This window comes from Canis lupus, chromosome 19 (genome assembly GCF_048164855.1).
Source record: "Canis lupus baileyi chromosome 19, mCanLup2.hap1, whole genome shotgun sequence".
Taxonomy (NCBI): domain Eukaryota; kingdom Metazoa; phylum Chordata; class Mammalia; order Carnivora; family Canidae; genus Canis; species Canis lupus.
In genome coordinates this window covers 51,120,993-51,135,126 of record NC_132856.1, presented here as the reverse complement: position 1 = coordinate 51,135,126, position 14,134 = coordinate 51,120,993, and the positions used below count along the sequence as shown (strand labels likewise).

The 14,134-nt window shown below is 41.5% G+C and overlaps 1 protein-coding gene across 11 annotated transcripts in view; it reads left to right on the top strand.

Moving 5' to 3' along the window:
• Positions 1 to 5,036, top strand: part of LOC140610744 (uncharacterized) — a 47,263-nt gene extending 42,227 nt beyond the window's left edge. For 7 of the 11 annotated variants that reach the window (XM_072787131.1, XM_072787135.1, XM_072787124.1 and 4 more), the window contains 3 exons: positions 247 to 373; positions 669 to 729; positions 1,746 to 5,036. In XM_072787131.1, the coding sequence (XP_072643232.1) occupies positions 340 to 373; positions 669 to 729; positions 1,746 to 3,399 (1,749 nt within the window). In that variant the 5' untranslated portion in view covers positions 247 to 339 and the 3' untranslated portion in view covers positions 3,400 to 5,036. Of the gene's footprint in view, positions 1 to 166; positions 374 to 668; positions 730 to 1,745 lie in introns of all 11 variants that reach the window. The other 4 variants (XM_072787134.1, XM_072787130.1, XM_072787132.1 and 1 more) reach the window with 2 other exon arrangements.
• The last annotated feature ends 9,098 nt before the right edge of the window (positions 5,037 to 14,134 follow it).

The window sequence follows — 14,134 nt, the reverse complement described above, 5'->3', positions numbered from 1 at the left end:
TTTTGTTGTGTTCATGATGCTACTAAATTTATGAGGAAATGATTGTGTATAAAAAGTGAGAATTCTGATGACTAAGCCATAGAATATTTTGAGATCACAGAATCATGTTAACTTCTTATGAATTGACTGTATTAAGGATCTTCTCTTTATCTTTGGAATTTGCAAGTTTCACTATGAAATGCATTGACTGTAGATTCCTCGTGCTGTCTCATCCAACCTCCTCTACATGTATGTGGGATGTTTTAGGACTCAGTGGCCTTTGAGGATGTGGCTGTAAACTTTACCTTGGAGGAATGGGCTCTGCTGGAGCCTTCACAGAAGAAACTCTACAGAGATGTAATGCGGGAAACCTTGAGGAACCTGGCCTCAATAGGTAAGGATGACAACTTACTTTCGCCTTGTCAATTAGAGGACAAGTTTTTCTCTACCCGGGTGTGGTCCTGGAGACCCGGGATCGGGTCCCACGTCGGGCTTCCTGCATGGAGTCTGCTTCTCCCTCTGCCTGTCTCTGCCTCTCTCTTGCTCTCTCTGAATAAATAAATAAATAAATCTTTAAAAAAAAAAGGGAATGGGGAAAGGGAATACTTTGGTAAATCAGGTATGGTCAGAGCTCACCATAGACTTGTAATAATTCTATACTTTATTGTTCTTCTGGGTTTTCATTATAGGGAAAACATGGAAAGACTATAACAGTGAAGATCAGTACAAAAACCAGGGAAGAAAACTAAGGTGAGTTGCATTCACAGTGGAAGGCAGTGTCCAAGGGAATCTTTGTATATTATGAAAATTTAAAAACAAGCAGACACAAGATGGCCCAGCATCGAATGTATTTTTTTTTCTAGAAAATGTTCACCAAAAGTGTATTCTTAAATGTGACATATCTTCAACATTTGCAAAATAGTTCATTTGGAAATATTATTCAGAAACTCCCTATGTTGGATACCTGGGTGGCTCAGTAGTTAAGCATCTGCCTTTGGCTCAGGGCATGATCCTGGAGTCCCGGGATGGAGTCCCACGTCAGGCTCCCTGAATGGAGTCTGCTTTTCTCCCTCTGCCTATGTCTCTGCCTCCCTCTCTCTCTCTGTCTCTCATGATTAAATAAATAAAATCTTTAAAAAAAAAAAAAAAAAGAGGGCAGCCTGGGTGGCTCAGCAGTTTAGCACCTCCTTCAGCCCAGGCCATGATTCTGGAGACCCGGCATCAAGTCCCATGTTGGGCTCCCTGCATAGAGCCTGCTTCTCCCTCTCCCTGTGTCTCTGCCTCTCTCTCTCTCTCTGTCTCTCATGAATAAATAAAATATTTAAAAATAAATAAAAATTTAAAAGAAACTCCATATGTGACTACCACTATTTTTTTTCACTATTTTCATATAATAGTTATGGGTAAGCCCTTTTGCAGAATATTCATTTTCAAACAATTCAGACAGGTCAGAAAAACCTGCCCTTCCCCTGTATATAAATGGTAGCAACGTAATTCTAGGGGCGCCTGGGTGACTCTAGTCGGTTAAGCATCTAGCTCTTGGTTTCAGCTCAGATCATGATCTCCCTCCTGGGTCATGGCATGGGGCTCCATCTCAGTACAGAGTCTGCCTCAGATTCTTTCCCCTCCCCCCATCCCTCTGCACTCACCCTCTCTCTTTCTTTAAAATAAATAAATAAAATAAAAACAACGTAAGTTTAGTATTTAGTAATAGATAGGAAACAAATCAATAATAAATTCTGTTGTGTTTTTGTTTTTTCTTACAGAAGTCATATGGTAGAGAGGCTCAATCAAAGTAAAGAAGGTAGTCAGTGTGGAGGAAACTTCAGCCCTATTCCAAATCTTAATCTGAACAAGAAAACTTATACTGAAGTAAAACCATGGGAATGCAATGTGTGTGGAAAAGTCTTCATGCGCCATTCTTCCCTTAATAGGCATAAGAGATCTCACACTTCACCTAAACCATACAAGTATCAGGAATATGGAAAAAAGCCTTATAAATGTAAAGAATGTGGAAAAGCTTTCAGTTATCTCCAACCTTTTCAAAAACATGAAAGAAATCACAGTGTAGAGAAATCTTACAAATGTAAGGAATGTGGGAAATCTTTTAGATATCGCCAGTCTGTTCGAAAACATGAAAGGACTCACACTGGAGAGAAACCCTATCAGTGTAAACAATGTGGAAAAGCCTTTAGATATCATCAAACCTTTCAGACACATGAAAGAACTCATACTGGAGAGAAACCATATCAGTGTAAGCAATGTGGAAAAGCCCTCAGTTGTCCCAGTTCCTTTCGAAGTCATGAAAGAACTCACACAGGGGAGAAGCCCTATGAATGTAAAAAGTGTGGTAAAGCCTTTAGTTGTCCCAGTTCTCTTCGAAAACATGAAAGAACTCACACTGGAGAGAAACCCTATGACTGTAAGGAATGTGGGAAAGCCTTCATTTCTCTTGGAAGCTTTCAAAGACACATGATAACACATACTGGAGTTGGACCTTATAAATGTAAGGAATGCGGGAAAGCATTCAGTTGTCCCAGTTCATATCGGATACATGAACGATCCCACACTGGAGAAAAACCCTATGAATGTAAGCAATGTGGTAGAGCCTTTAGTTGTTCTAGCTCCTTTCGAACACATGAAAGAACTCACACTGGAGAGAAACCCTACCAATGTAAAGAATGTGGAAAAGCCTTCCATTGGCTCACCACTTTCCAAGTGCATGTGAGAACTCACACTGGAGAAAAACCCTATATATGTAAGCAGTGTGGGAAAGCCCTCAGTTGTCCCACTTCCTTTCGAAGACATGAAAGGACTCACACTGCAGAGAAACCCTATGAGTGCAAACAATGTGGAAAAACCTTTAGTTCTCCTCTAGGTCTTCAAATACATGGAAGAACTCACACTGGAGAAAAACCCTATAAATGTGAGGAATGTGGGAAAGCATTTGTTTCTCTCACAAGTTTTCGGAGACATATGATGACACATACTGGAGATGGACCTTATAAATGTAAGGAATGTGGGAAAGCCTTCAATTGTCCCAGTTCATTTCGAATACATGAGAGAACTCACACAGGAGAGAAACCCTATGAATGTAAAATATGTGGTAAAGCCTTCAGTTGTTCAAGTTATGTTCAAGTACACGAAAGAACTCATACTGGAGAGAAGCCCTATGAATGTAAGGAATGTGGGAAAGCTTTTATTTATCGTACAACCTTTCGAGGACACATGAGAGTGCACACTGGAGAGAAACCATATAAATGTAAAGAATGTGGGAAGGCCTTTAGTCGCCCCAGTTCGTTTAGAAGCCATGAAAGAATTCACACTGGAGAGAAACTTCTTGAATGTAAACATTGTGGGAAAGCCTTCAACTGGCCCACATCCTTACATAAACATGTGATGAGAATGCACACTAGATAGGTAAATTATAACTGAAAAATACAGGAGAGTATTCAGTCTTAACAAAGTCATGTAAAAACACCACTGAAGAGAAATGCTATAAATGTAAGTAATAGGGAAAAGTCTGATACAAATTAATTCAAGTATAATACGCCAGACAGTTCACTACATGAAAGAAATGCTTCAAAAGTTAAAAAATAATGAATTTGATTCTGAAACTCAGTCTCTGGACTGCGGCTTCCAATTGTTGCTTTTTAGCTGAACATGAAGTTGAGACAATTCTGTAAGCACTGTTTAAGCAATAGTATGTAACCTTAGTGGATAGTGTTTTTTCCTTAAATCAGCTTATAAAATTTTTGTCTTTCCATTTTGAAGTTAATTGGATCTATGGGTGAGTTAAAGTGTATTTCTAATATGTAAGGAGGGTTAATTTTTATATATTTTTTAATTGTTCAGTAAGTGAAGAGGCCATGGAAAAATGATATTTTGGGATTTGTTGTGATTTTCCTATGACCTCATGTCACAGGTACTGGATATTCCTTACTCATTATAAATATTCCTCCTTTCATATGAGAAAAGGATTCTTTCTTTTTTCTTTCATCAAAAAAAAGCCTTATTTTCCTGGCTAATAAATAGTTGGCATAAATTTGTAAGTATGCAGAGTTTATCATAGAGTATAATCTCATTAGAATTGCTATTTACATATTTTCCCTTTACTCTTTGTCATTCCTTCTGTGATTTGGATATTACACTTTAAGAAACCTGTCTTCAGACAAGAAAGATAGAATTGGAGATGGCTCTCCTGGAATGTGTTAAGTTAGGTCAATGTGGGTAATACTGTGGCCTAATTTTCTAGAATCTGTTCTCTTTATAGTTTCATGTTAGAATTCACCAATAGCTTTACTTGCATGAGATTTGGAAGGCAGAAGGGAAGAAGGCCTTACTTTTTGGAGTCACAGTACAAGCAGTGATAGATACCATAGGAGTTTTGCATACATCTTCAAGCCCATTTGCTGATTCTTTGCCCTGCCATTCAAGAGTATCTTCAATACCACCACCAACTACTTAACTTCATTTTCTCAGAGTTGTAGGTTTCTACAGATGCCTCCACAAGTTCCACAGCAAAGATTAATACCGGTTGTATTTCCTTGCAAGCCTGATACCATGTGTCCACCAGGCAACAAATTTAGACTATCACGGTTGAGAATGTTTTTTAAAGCACTGACTTCCCTTTTCTCTGGATTGCATTTGTATAAGGTCTAATATATGTAGTAAACATCTTGTTCTGTTAATACTCCTAATGAATGTGTGTTCCTGATTCTACCAACACAGCTACAGTGATGTAGTCAAAAGGAACCATGTGATAGTTTTTTCCTCTACTGCATTGTACAGTGACTTCTGTGACCCAGCCCTTTCTTGTGAGAATAAGCACCTTCCTCTTGTCAGGCAGATTGTGTTTCTAATGACTCACAACTGGACTTAATTCTTCAATATATTTTCAGTTATGTTTGTATGTGATTTACAATTTTTTAAATCGAACCAATGTTTCTGTATGTGTTCTTTCAAAGTGTTTTATTAGCAGTTGTATATTAACATTCTTCATTTTCTGATAAGAGTATATTAAAACATCCCATTGCAATTGTGGATTTTCAAATCAACTTGTAATTTTGTCATCATTATACATTCTGAGTATCATCATGTGCATACAAGCTAAAGTATGTTTCCTCAAATTTTTATTCTATAGTTATGATTTTTGTAATTAAATTTCTCATTATTTTTAATTCCAAAAACTTAGATCATGGTTTTATCAGTGCCTTCTTGCTAAAGACTACCAGTATGACATCTGTAGTCAAAAAGAAAGAAATAGAATGAATTGTAGTTAATAAATATGACCAAAAACCATAAACAACAATGGATATTGGATACCTGGCTGGCTCAGTTGGTGGACCATGGGATTCTTGATCTTGGGGTTGTGAGTTTGAGCCCCATATTGGATGCAGAGATTACTTTTTAAAAATGAGTAAAAACTTTTAAAAATGTATATATTTATCTTATTTTAGAGATCATTCAAGTAGGGTGAGGGACAGAGGAAGAGAATCTTCAGTCAGACTCCCTGCTGAGTGCAGAGCTGGACCCAGGGTTGATCCCGTAACCCATGAGATCATGACCTGAACCAAAACCAGGTGTGAGACACTTAACTGAACCACCCAGGTGCCCCCGAAAATAAGTAAAATCTTTTTAAAATGGATTATATGAATGTGAAGGTGTTCAAAAGGCCCAGGATTTGGACTTGTGAGACTCCTATGGAAATTAATACATTTAAAAGCAGACATGTATTTAAAAAAAAAAAAGCAGATGTGTATACAGGCGAATTGGGAAAGTACACCCAAGGAAGACCCATGCCCAGAAAAGTCTTGAGAATACCTTAGGACTTCATGCTAGGCTGTTAGTGGAAGTCTTTCTGTGCATTGATCCAGCATGCAAAGAGTAGGTGACATGGCTGCATTTCAAATGCCCAAGTTTCAACAAAAGATCACAAAGGGGACGCCTGGTTCGTTCAGCAGATGAGCATCTGCCTTTGCCTTAGGAGTCCCAGGATCAAGTCCCACATTGAGCTTCCTGCATGGAGCCTGCTTCTACCTCTGCCTATGTCTCTGCCTCTCTCTGCGTCCATGAATAAATAAAATCTTAAAAAAAAAATCACAAGGCATATAAAGAAAGTTGGAAACATCACCCAAACAAATCATAAATCTTCAGAAATCAACGCCAAGGAAACAGGCTTCAGAATTAGTAGACAAAGAATTTAAAATAATACTCATGGGGCACCTGCAGGCCTCAGTTGGTTAAGTGTCCCAACTCTTGATTTTGGCTCAGGGTCATGAGATCAAGCCCTATATCAGGCATGGAGTCTGCTTAAGATACGCTCTCCCCCTCTGCCCCTGCCCCCACTCATACATGCGCACACTTTAAGTAAAATTAAAAATACTCCTAAGGGTTTAAAAGGAAAATAATGTTAAGAAGAGAATAGATGAAAAATTTTGAGAATATCAAAGAGAAATGATTTTTAAAATAAAAATTGAGGGATGCCTGGGTGGCTCAGCGGTTGAGCATCTGTCTTCTGCTCAGGGCGTGATCCCGGAGTCCTGGAATTGAGTCCCACAGCAGGCTCCCTGCAAGAAGCCTGCTTCCCCCTCTGCCTATGTCTCTGCCTCTCTCTGTATGTGTCTCTCACGAATAAATAAATAAAATATTTTTTAAAAATTGAAAAAAGTCACTAGGGGGATCAAGAGCAGATTTGAACATGCAGAAGAAACAATCTCTGAACTCAAAAACAGGTCATTTGAAATTATAAGTCTGAAGAGCAGAGAAAAAAAAAATAAAGTAAGCCAAGGAACGTCTGGAATACCATTAAGCCAATTAATGTGCACATAATGAGAATCCCAGAGGGTGAAAAGGGAGATAAAGGGGCAGAGAAACAACAATGGTGGAATAACCTCCATTCTCTCTCTTCTCTGTTATTCCTATTATGCATATGTGTTCCACATTTTCCAAAGGCTCTTTTCTTTTTTCTTCATTCTTAATCTGTTCTTTAGATTGCATAATCTCTATCCATCTATAACTTCTTGTTGCTGATACTCTTTTTTTAAAATTTTTATTTATTTATGATAGTCACCCACACAGAGAGAGAGAGAGGCAGAGACACAGGCAGAGGAAGAAGCAGGCTCCATGCACCGGGAGGCCGACGTGGGATTCGATCCCAGGTCTCCAGGATCACTCCCTGGGCCAAAGGCAGGCGCTAAACCGCTGCGCCACCCAGGGATCCCGCTGATACTCTTTAATGTAAATATTATCATACCCTCCTTCTTTAAATATGGTTTCCCTTAGTTCTTTGAACATATTTAAAATGGCTGCCCTGAAGTCTTTGTTAAATCTGTCATCTAGACCATCTCACAGACAATTGTTTGCCTTTTGTAAGTTAATCCTGCCCATTTATTTACATGTATTGTACATTTTTGGTTGAAAATTTGACATTCTAGATCATATACTTTTCAGGACTGTTGTTTTGTTTGTTTAGTGATTAGCTGAATGACATTTCGATGACATCTTTTTTTCTGCATGTGAGCCCCTGCCCTGTTGCTCTTCAGAGGGCACAGCCTTGGGCTTGCTTACAGTCACAATGGCTTGACTGTTTTCGACAGGGCTCTCATTGACTGTCTCTTTCTCTGATCACACTGAGGGTGGGCTGCTTGCTTTATTAACAGTTCCCTGGGACATAAATTGCTCCAGAGCCTGACCCAATTTCATCCCTACCCCTTTGTAGAAGTAGTTTTTGAGGTCAGAGTTTGAGGTCTGTTCTAATCCCAAGAGGGCTTTCCTTATCTGTCTCTTTCCCTGGTTCTTTGGTAAACTAACTGGCCCACTTGTTTCATATATTGATCTCCTGCCTCCTCTAAGTGGCTTGCCATCAAAACTTTCATCATCTTTGAGTACCCTTAGTCTTGAACTTCCACACATTTGTTTAAAATAAGTTTAACCCCTTTGGAAAGAGCTTTGGAGCTATATGCTCTTAGGGCCCGCTTCTGCCTGTGAACAAAATCTTTGAGCCAGGGCTTGGGTGGCTCAGTTGGTTAAGCATCTGGCTTTGGCTCAGGTCATGATCCCAAGGTCTCTGCTACATGCTCAGTGAGGAGCCTGCTTCTCCCTCTCCCTCTGTCCCTTCCCCCACTCATGTTTGCTCTCTGTCAAAAAAATCTTAAAAAAAAAAAATCCTTGAGCCACAGCTGTGGAATAATGGGTGGGAATGTTGGCCTGTCTTTCTCTGAATAATCCCCCCTCCTTTGAAAGATATTTTATTCATTCATTCATTCATTCATTCATTTAAGAGACAGCACATGAGCAAGGGGAGGGGCAGACGGACAAGCAGACTCCATGCTGAGTGGGACAGGTAGCCCAGTGAAGGGCCGGAACCTAAGACCCCAAGATCATGACCTGAGCTGAAGTCAGACACTAAACTGATTACCTGAGCCACCCAGATCCCCCTGAATAACTCCCTTTTATAAGAAAGACACTAGGTGTGGCTGGCAGCCTCTTGACTTGCCTCTTGGCATAGAACTTCTACCCTATAAATGAGCTAGGAGAGGGCAATTGGAACTCTAGTATTCTTTTTTTTTTTTTTTTTGGAACTCTAGTATTCTTAACATGCCATGTCTGAAGTGGAGTCTCCACCCCTATCATCAGCCAGGTGGAAATGAGCCTCTGCAATATGTAGCTGGGAGAGGATGGCAAATGCTGGTGCCTGCCCTCCCAGGAAGATAGATCCCTGGACTAGGAGCAGGGTTAGGGGAAGTCTTGTGTTCTTGGCTGCCTCTGTCTGGACTGGTGTTTCCATCATTGAAATGAGAGGGGCAGAAAGCAAGTTGTGGTTTCAATACCACAGACTCTCACTCCTCTTACTTAGGTTTTATTGAAAAAATGTTTGTTATATCCTATTCTACTTTCCAGAGCCTTAAAATAATTGAAATTTTAAAGTGACTCTTGACATTTATATTTGTTTTTCTGGGGAGAGAGTCCAAGAGCTAGATCATGCTGCCATTCCAGAGTAGTGATTTTTGCTTTTGATACTATGGTGAATGGAATTTTCTTAATTTCAGTTTTGGGTTTTCCATTACTAGTAAATAGCAATAAGTCAATTCTTAGATATTCTTCTATCCTATGGCCTTGCTATTCTAAGTCTTTTTCCCCCTTAGATTTAGTAGTTATTTTTATAATCAAGATTGTGTCATCTGAAAATAAGTTTTGCTTCTTTCTTTCTAATCTTTGTTCCTTTGAGTTTTCCTCCTTGCCTTGCATTAGCTAGGTGTTCCAGGACAATTTTAAATAGAAGTAGTGGAAGAGGGCACTTGTTTTGTTTCCAGTCTGAGGGGGAATGCATTCAGTATTACACCTTTAAGTAGGATATTATCTGTAAATTTGTCATATATTTCATCAGATTGAAGTTTCCTTCTAGATAACATTCGATGAGAATTTGTATAGTGAATGTATTTTGGATTTTTCTGTTTTTCTTTTTCCTCTGTGGAGAGTGTCATTACTTTTTCTTTAGTCTTTTATTATCTTTCATTGGTTTTCAGATGTTAAATCCACTCTTCCCTTCTTGGACAAACTCCACTTTGCCACAGTGTGTAAACCTTTATATGCATTGCCATATTTCATTTCCCAATGTTCTGTTAAAAGGTTTTATGTTTGTGAAGGTCATTCATCTAATTGTTGGTTCTTTCTGCTCTTTTTCAGTCTACCCAAAATCACTTCTGTTTCAGTGTTCTTTTTTCCCCTCCAGGTTTATTGAGGTATAATTGACAAAATGTATTTTAAATGTACATCAGTGATTTGATACAAGTATACAGTGTACAGTGTGAAAGGATTCCTGCCATTTTTTTCTTGTAATATCTTCGTCTAGATTTGATAAAATGATTTTTAATGTAGTTCCTCCTCTTTTATTAGTGCAGTACTGGTATTTCTTCATGAAAGTATGTTCGAATTCCACAGTGAGGCTATCTGGCCCATGGCTCTTCTTGGTGTGAAGATTTTTTTTTGTGTTCTGTGTGTGTGTGAAGATTTTTACCTACTACTTCAATTTCTTAACTTGATAAACCTATTCATATTTTCTGTCTTTATTTCTTCTTGAGTTGATTAATAGGTGTGAATATAGCTAGGAATTGTCCATTTCAAATAAATTTTCCAATCTTTTGGCATAAAATAGTTCATATGATTCCTTTATAGCTTTAAAAATCTCAGGTATGTTTGTAGGGTTTGTGATTTTTGTGGGGTTTATGTGGGGTTTTTTTGTTTTTGGAGTGGGTATACTTGTTTGTTTTTCTATATTTATAATTTATGCCTTTTTCTTGGTTAGTGTGGCTTTAATTTTTTTTAATTTTTTTTAAAGATTTTATTTATTTGTGACAGACACAGAGAAAGGGAGAGGCAGAGACAGGCAGAGGGAGAAGCAGGCTCCATGCAGGGAGCCTGACATGGGACTCAATTCTGGGTCTCCAGGATCATACCCCGGGCTGAAGGCGGCGCCAAACCCCTGGGCCATTGGGGCTGCCCTAGTGTGGCTTTAATTTTATCAGTTTTCTTGATCTTCTCAGAGAACCAATTTTTTGTTGATTTTCTCTATTGGTATTCTGGTATTGCTTTTCATTGATGTCTGCTTCTATATTTTTTCTTCTATATTTTTTTGCTTCTTAATATTTCATTTTTTGAAAATTTTACTTTTAATGAGCTTTTTTCTAGTGTACTGAAGTTGAAACTTAGATCATTGATGTTTGATCTTTCTTCCTTTCTAATGTATTTAAAACTATAATTTTGACCCTAAAATTTTTGCATGCATTTTTTAAAGGTTTATGTATGTATTCATGAGAGACAGAGAGAAGAGGCAGAGACTCAGGCAGAGAGAGCAGCAGACTCCATGCAGGGAGCCCGACATGGGACTCAATCCCAGGTCTCCAGGATCACACCCTGGGCTGAAGGCGGTGCTAAACCACTGAGCCACCCGGGCTGCCCTATTCTTTGATTTTAATTCCTTTCTGTGCGTGTGTGGTTTGAATTATTTGATTTCTTCTAGGATCCAAAGCAAGTTTTTAGGGTTAAGTTCTTTTCCTTCCACATAGTTAACATCTTTTCCATGAAAATCACTTACTATTTTGGTAGAAACTTCTATCTTGTTTTCATCAGTGCTGTGCAGCCAGAGATCACCAGGAACACAGTTATAGTAGAACATAGTTGAGTTACTGCCTCCTTATAATGGAGATCAAACACCACGAGGAACCATGATGCATCCCAGTAGAGGGTAATAGGAAGGTGGACTTACTCTGTGATATGGGCTTACTTAGTTGGTTGGCAGGTGGAGGGAGTTTAAGAAATTAGGATTTTGACTAATGATATCATTAGATCTAAAAATGGGGCTAAAACTAATGATGAAAAAATGAAAATCATTTGTGCCAGAAGAGTGAAACATTTGGTAATATTTGTGGCTTCGGCAATTTCCTTGTATAATCCAATTACAGACAAGATAGTGGCCTCATGTTGGTCTTGTTCCATCACAGAGAGTGAACCTGTGTAATTTTGGTTTTCTGTTAAGATAGTTTATGTTCAACATCAGAACAACATAGCCTTGTTACAACAGACAGGCTCACAGTTAGCAACAGCTATCTAGTACTACCTGTCCAGCTCTCGCCTTTTTTTTTTTTTTTAAGATTTTATTTATTTATTCATGCGAGACACAGAAGCAGAGACAGAGGCAGAAGGAGAAGCAGGCTCCCACCTGAGCAGGGAGTCTGATGTGGAACTTGATCCCAGGACCCCGGGATCATGACCTGAGCTAAAGGTAGATGCTTAACTGAATGAATCACCAGGCACCCCTCCAGCGAGTGGCTCAGATTATCAAGTGGCCACTGGGGACCACCACCAGGCCTAGCGAGCCCACCCTTGGATCCCTCTATTTGACCCAGGATGGACCCTGCCACCACAGGGAGACATCCAAAGATTTGGGGAAAGTGTCCCAAGAATGGGCCCCACTGGAACTGCAGTTGGGCACAGGGTGCCCTCCCTGGTCCTCCCTGCCCCCCTCTTCAGAAGGGGTAATTTCAGAATGCCCATCCCATGACCCTACCCCACGCAGGATTGCAGCCAGTTGAGGGGAATGCTCCCAGGCTTTCCTGGCCGTGATCCCAGCCTCAGGAGGGAGAACCTAGAAGAATTCTCAGGAGGCACCCCCAACAACCAGGCACCAGCTGAGAACGCAGCCAAACCCAGGGCACTCTTACCCAGTTACCTGCAAGGTCTCAAAGGAGTTCCCATGTGGGGAGGAGACCGCCGTGTGCCAGTCAGCCAGCCTATCCGGACAGTTCCTAGATGTCACACTCTTCTACAGGGGAGCCCATCGGGAGGGGGTGTGGTTGGGACGACATCTCTGCCAGCCTGCTGGAACTCTGCTTTGGTTTTGAAGGTTGGATCCCGTCCCAGGCCCGCACAGCCGAGCTCCGGGGACAACGTAAAAGCAGCTGCATAAAAGTAGCCGCCAGGGGATCCCTGGGTGGCGCAGCGGTTTAGCGCCTGCCTTTGGCCCAGGGCGCGATCCTGGAGACCCGGGATCGAATCCCACGTCAGGCTCCCGGTGCATGGAGCCTGCTTCTCCCTCTGCCTGTGTCTCTGCCTCTCTCTGTGTGTGACTATCATAAATAAATAAAAATTTAAAAAGTAAAAAAAAGTAGCCGCCAGGTGGCGCAGTTCTACCATCATGGATGAACCTGAACCGCCACCCCCACCTCCACCCTCACCCCGCCAGGTGCCACCTTGCCTGGATCTCACTCCAATTGTGTATCTTGGCCCAGAGCGGCCAAGGAGTAGGCTGGTGGGCCCAGGGCACCGTCGTCAGAACTCCCGGGGTGGCCCGGGCTGCTCCCATTTAGTGCACTGGGGGGTATATAGCTCAGGAGTGGAGCATCTGACTGCAGAGTACAATTTAGATGCTTTCAGTAGATAGTCCCAGTGACTACACCCTATGTGAGACTGGCCCTCCACGGGCCTCCCGGGCCGTCTTTGCTCAGTCTCCCCAAGAGGACTTAAAAATATTTTTGAGAAACACATGTAGCATCGCAACCCAACACAGGAAGGCTGGTCCATGGCTCAGCTGGCTGCTGCCTGCCTTTACGAGTTAGAAACATCTTCCAGTGGCATATGTGATACATAGTGCTTACATGTGACCAAGGCTGGGCTTGGAACACTCTCCCTGGGCAACTGGGGCTGCTCACCTCCTCCAGATGGAGACAGAACAAGGAGGGGGAGGAGGAGGAGTGCATCCAACAGCTAGAGTTCAGTCCTGACCTCCCACAAAAGGACACAGAAACTTCGGGAGGTGCTCCCAATGACTGGGACCCAAGGGTGACAACACCTGAGTCCCCGGCATCCTTCACGGGTGTATTGTCCAGCCCAGGCCATTCACTGTGACCATTGTTTGGATGGGGATGTGAATACGTTTTCAGGAGACACAACCAGGGGGCTCCAATATCTGGGCAGATGCAGAACCACAGCCTGGTCCTGGGCACCCATCGGAGTCTCTCTGGCTAGTATGTGCTTGTCTCCATCACCAGAGAAGAGCTACAGAGGCTTACAGGGGTATATCCAACAATCGGGCACCATGTGGGACTGCAGGAGGACCCAGGGCAGTTTCCATGGGTCTCCCTGGCCAGCCAGGACCATGCCAGCCTTTAGAGGGGGATTTGGATGTTTTCAGGAGATTCCACGGACTACCAAGCTAAAGATGTCATCCCCAGGGTGCACTCACTACCTGGCCAGACTTTTCCCTGCCACTGGAGGAATCCTTTATAAGCCAATTTGGTGGGCACCTCCTAAGATAGGACCCTATATAGGACAGCAGACACCCCTGAGGCACAGCCCCTAGACTACCCTCCCTGGCTTTGCTGCCTTTCCCTTCTGAAGGGAAACTTTATTTTCTAAGATTTTATTTATTTGAGAGATAAAGAGAGATCACACAAGGAGGGGTAAGGGCAGAGGGAAAAACAGATTCCCTGCTGAACAAGGAGCCTGACTTGGGGCTTGATCCCAGAACTCTGGGATCATGACCTGAGCCGAAGGCAGATGCTTAACCAACTAAGCCACCCAAGTGCCTCTGGAGGGAAACTTAAACATTTCTGAGAGGTACATCCAGTGAAGAGACCCCAAGCAGGATGACAACTAG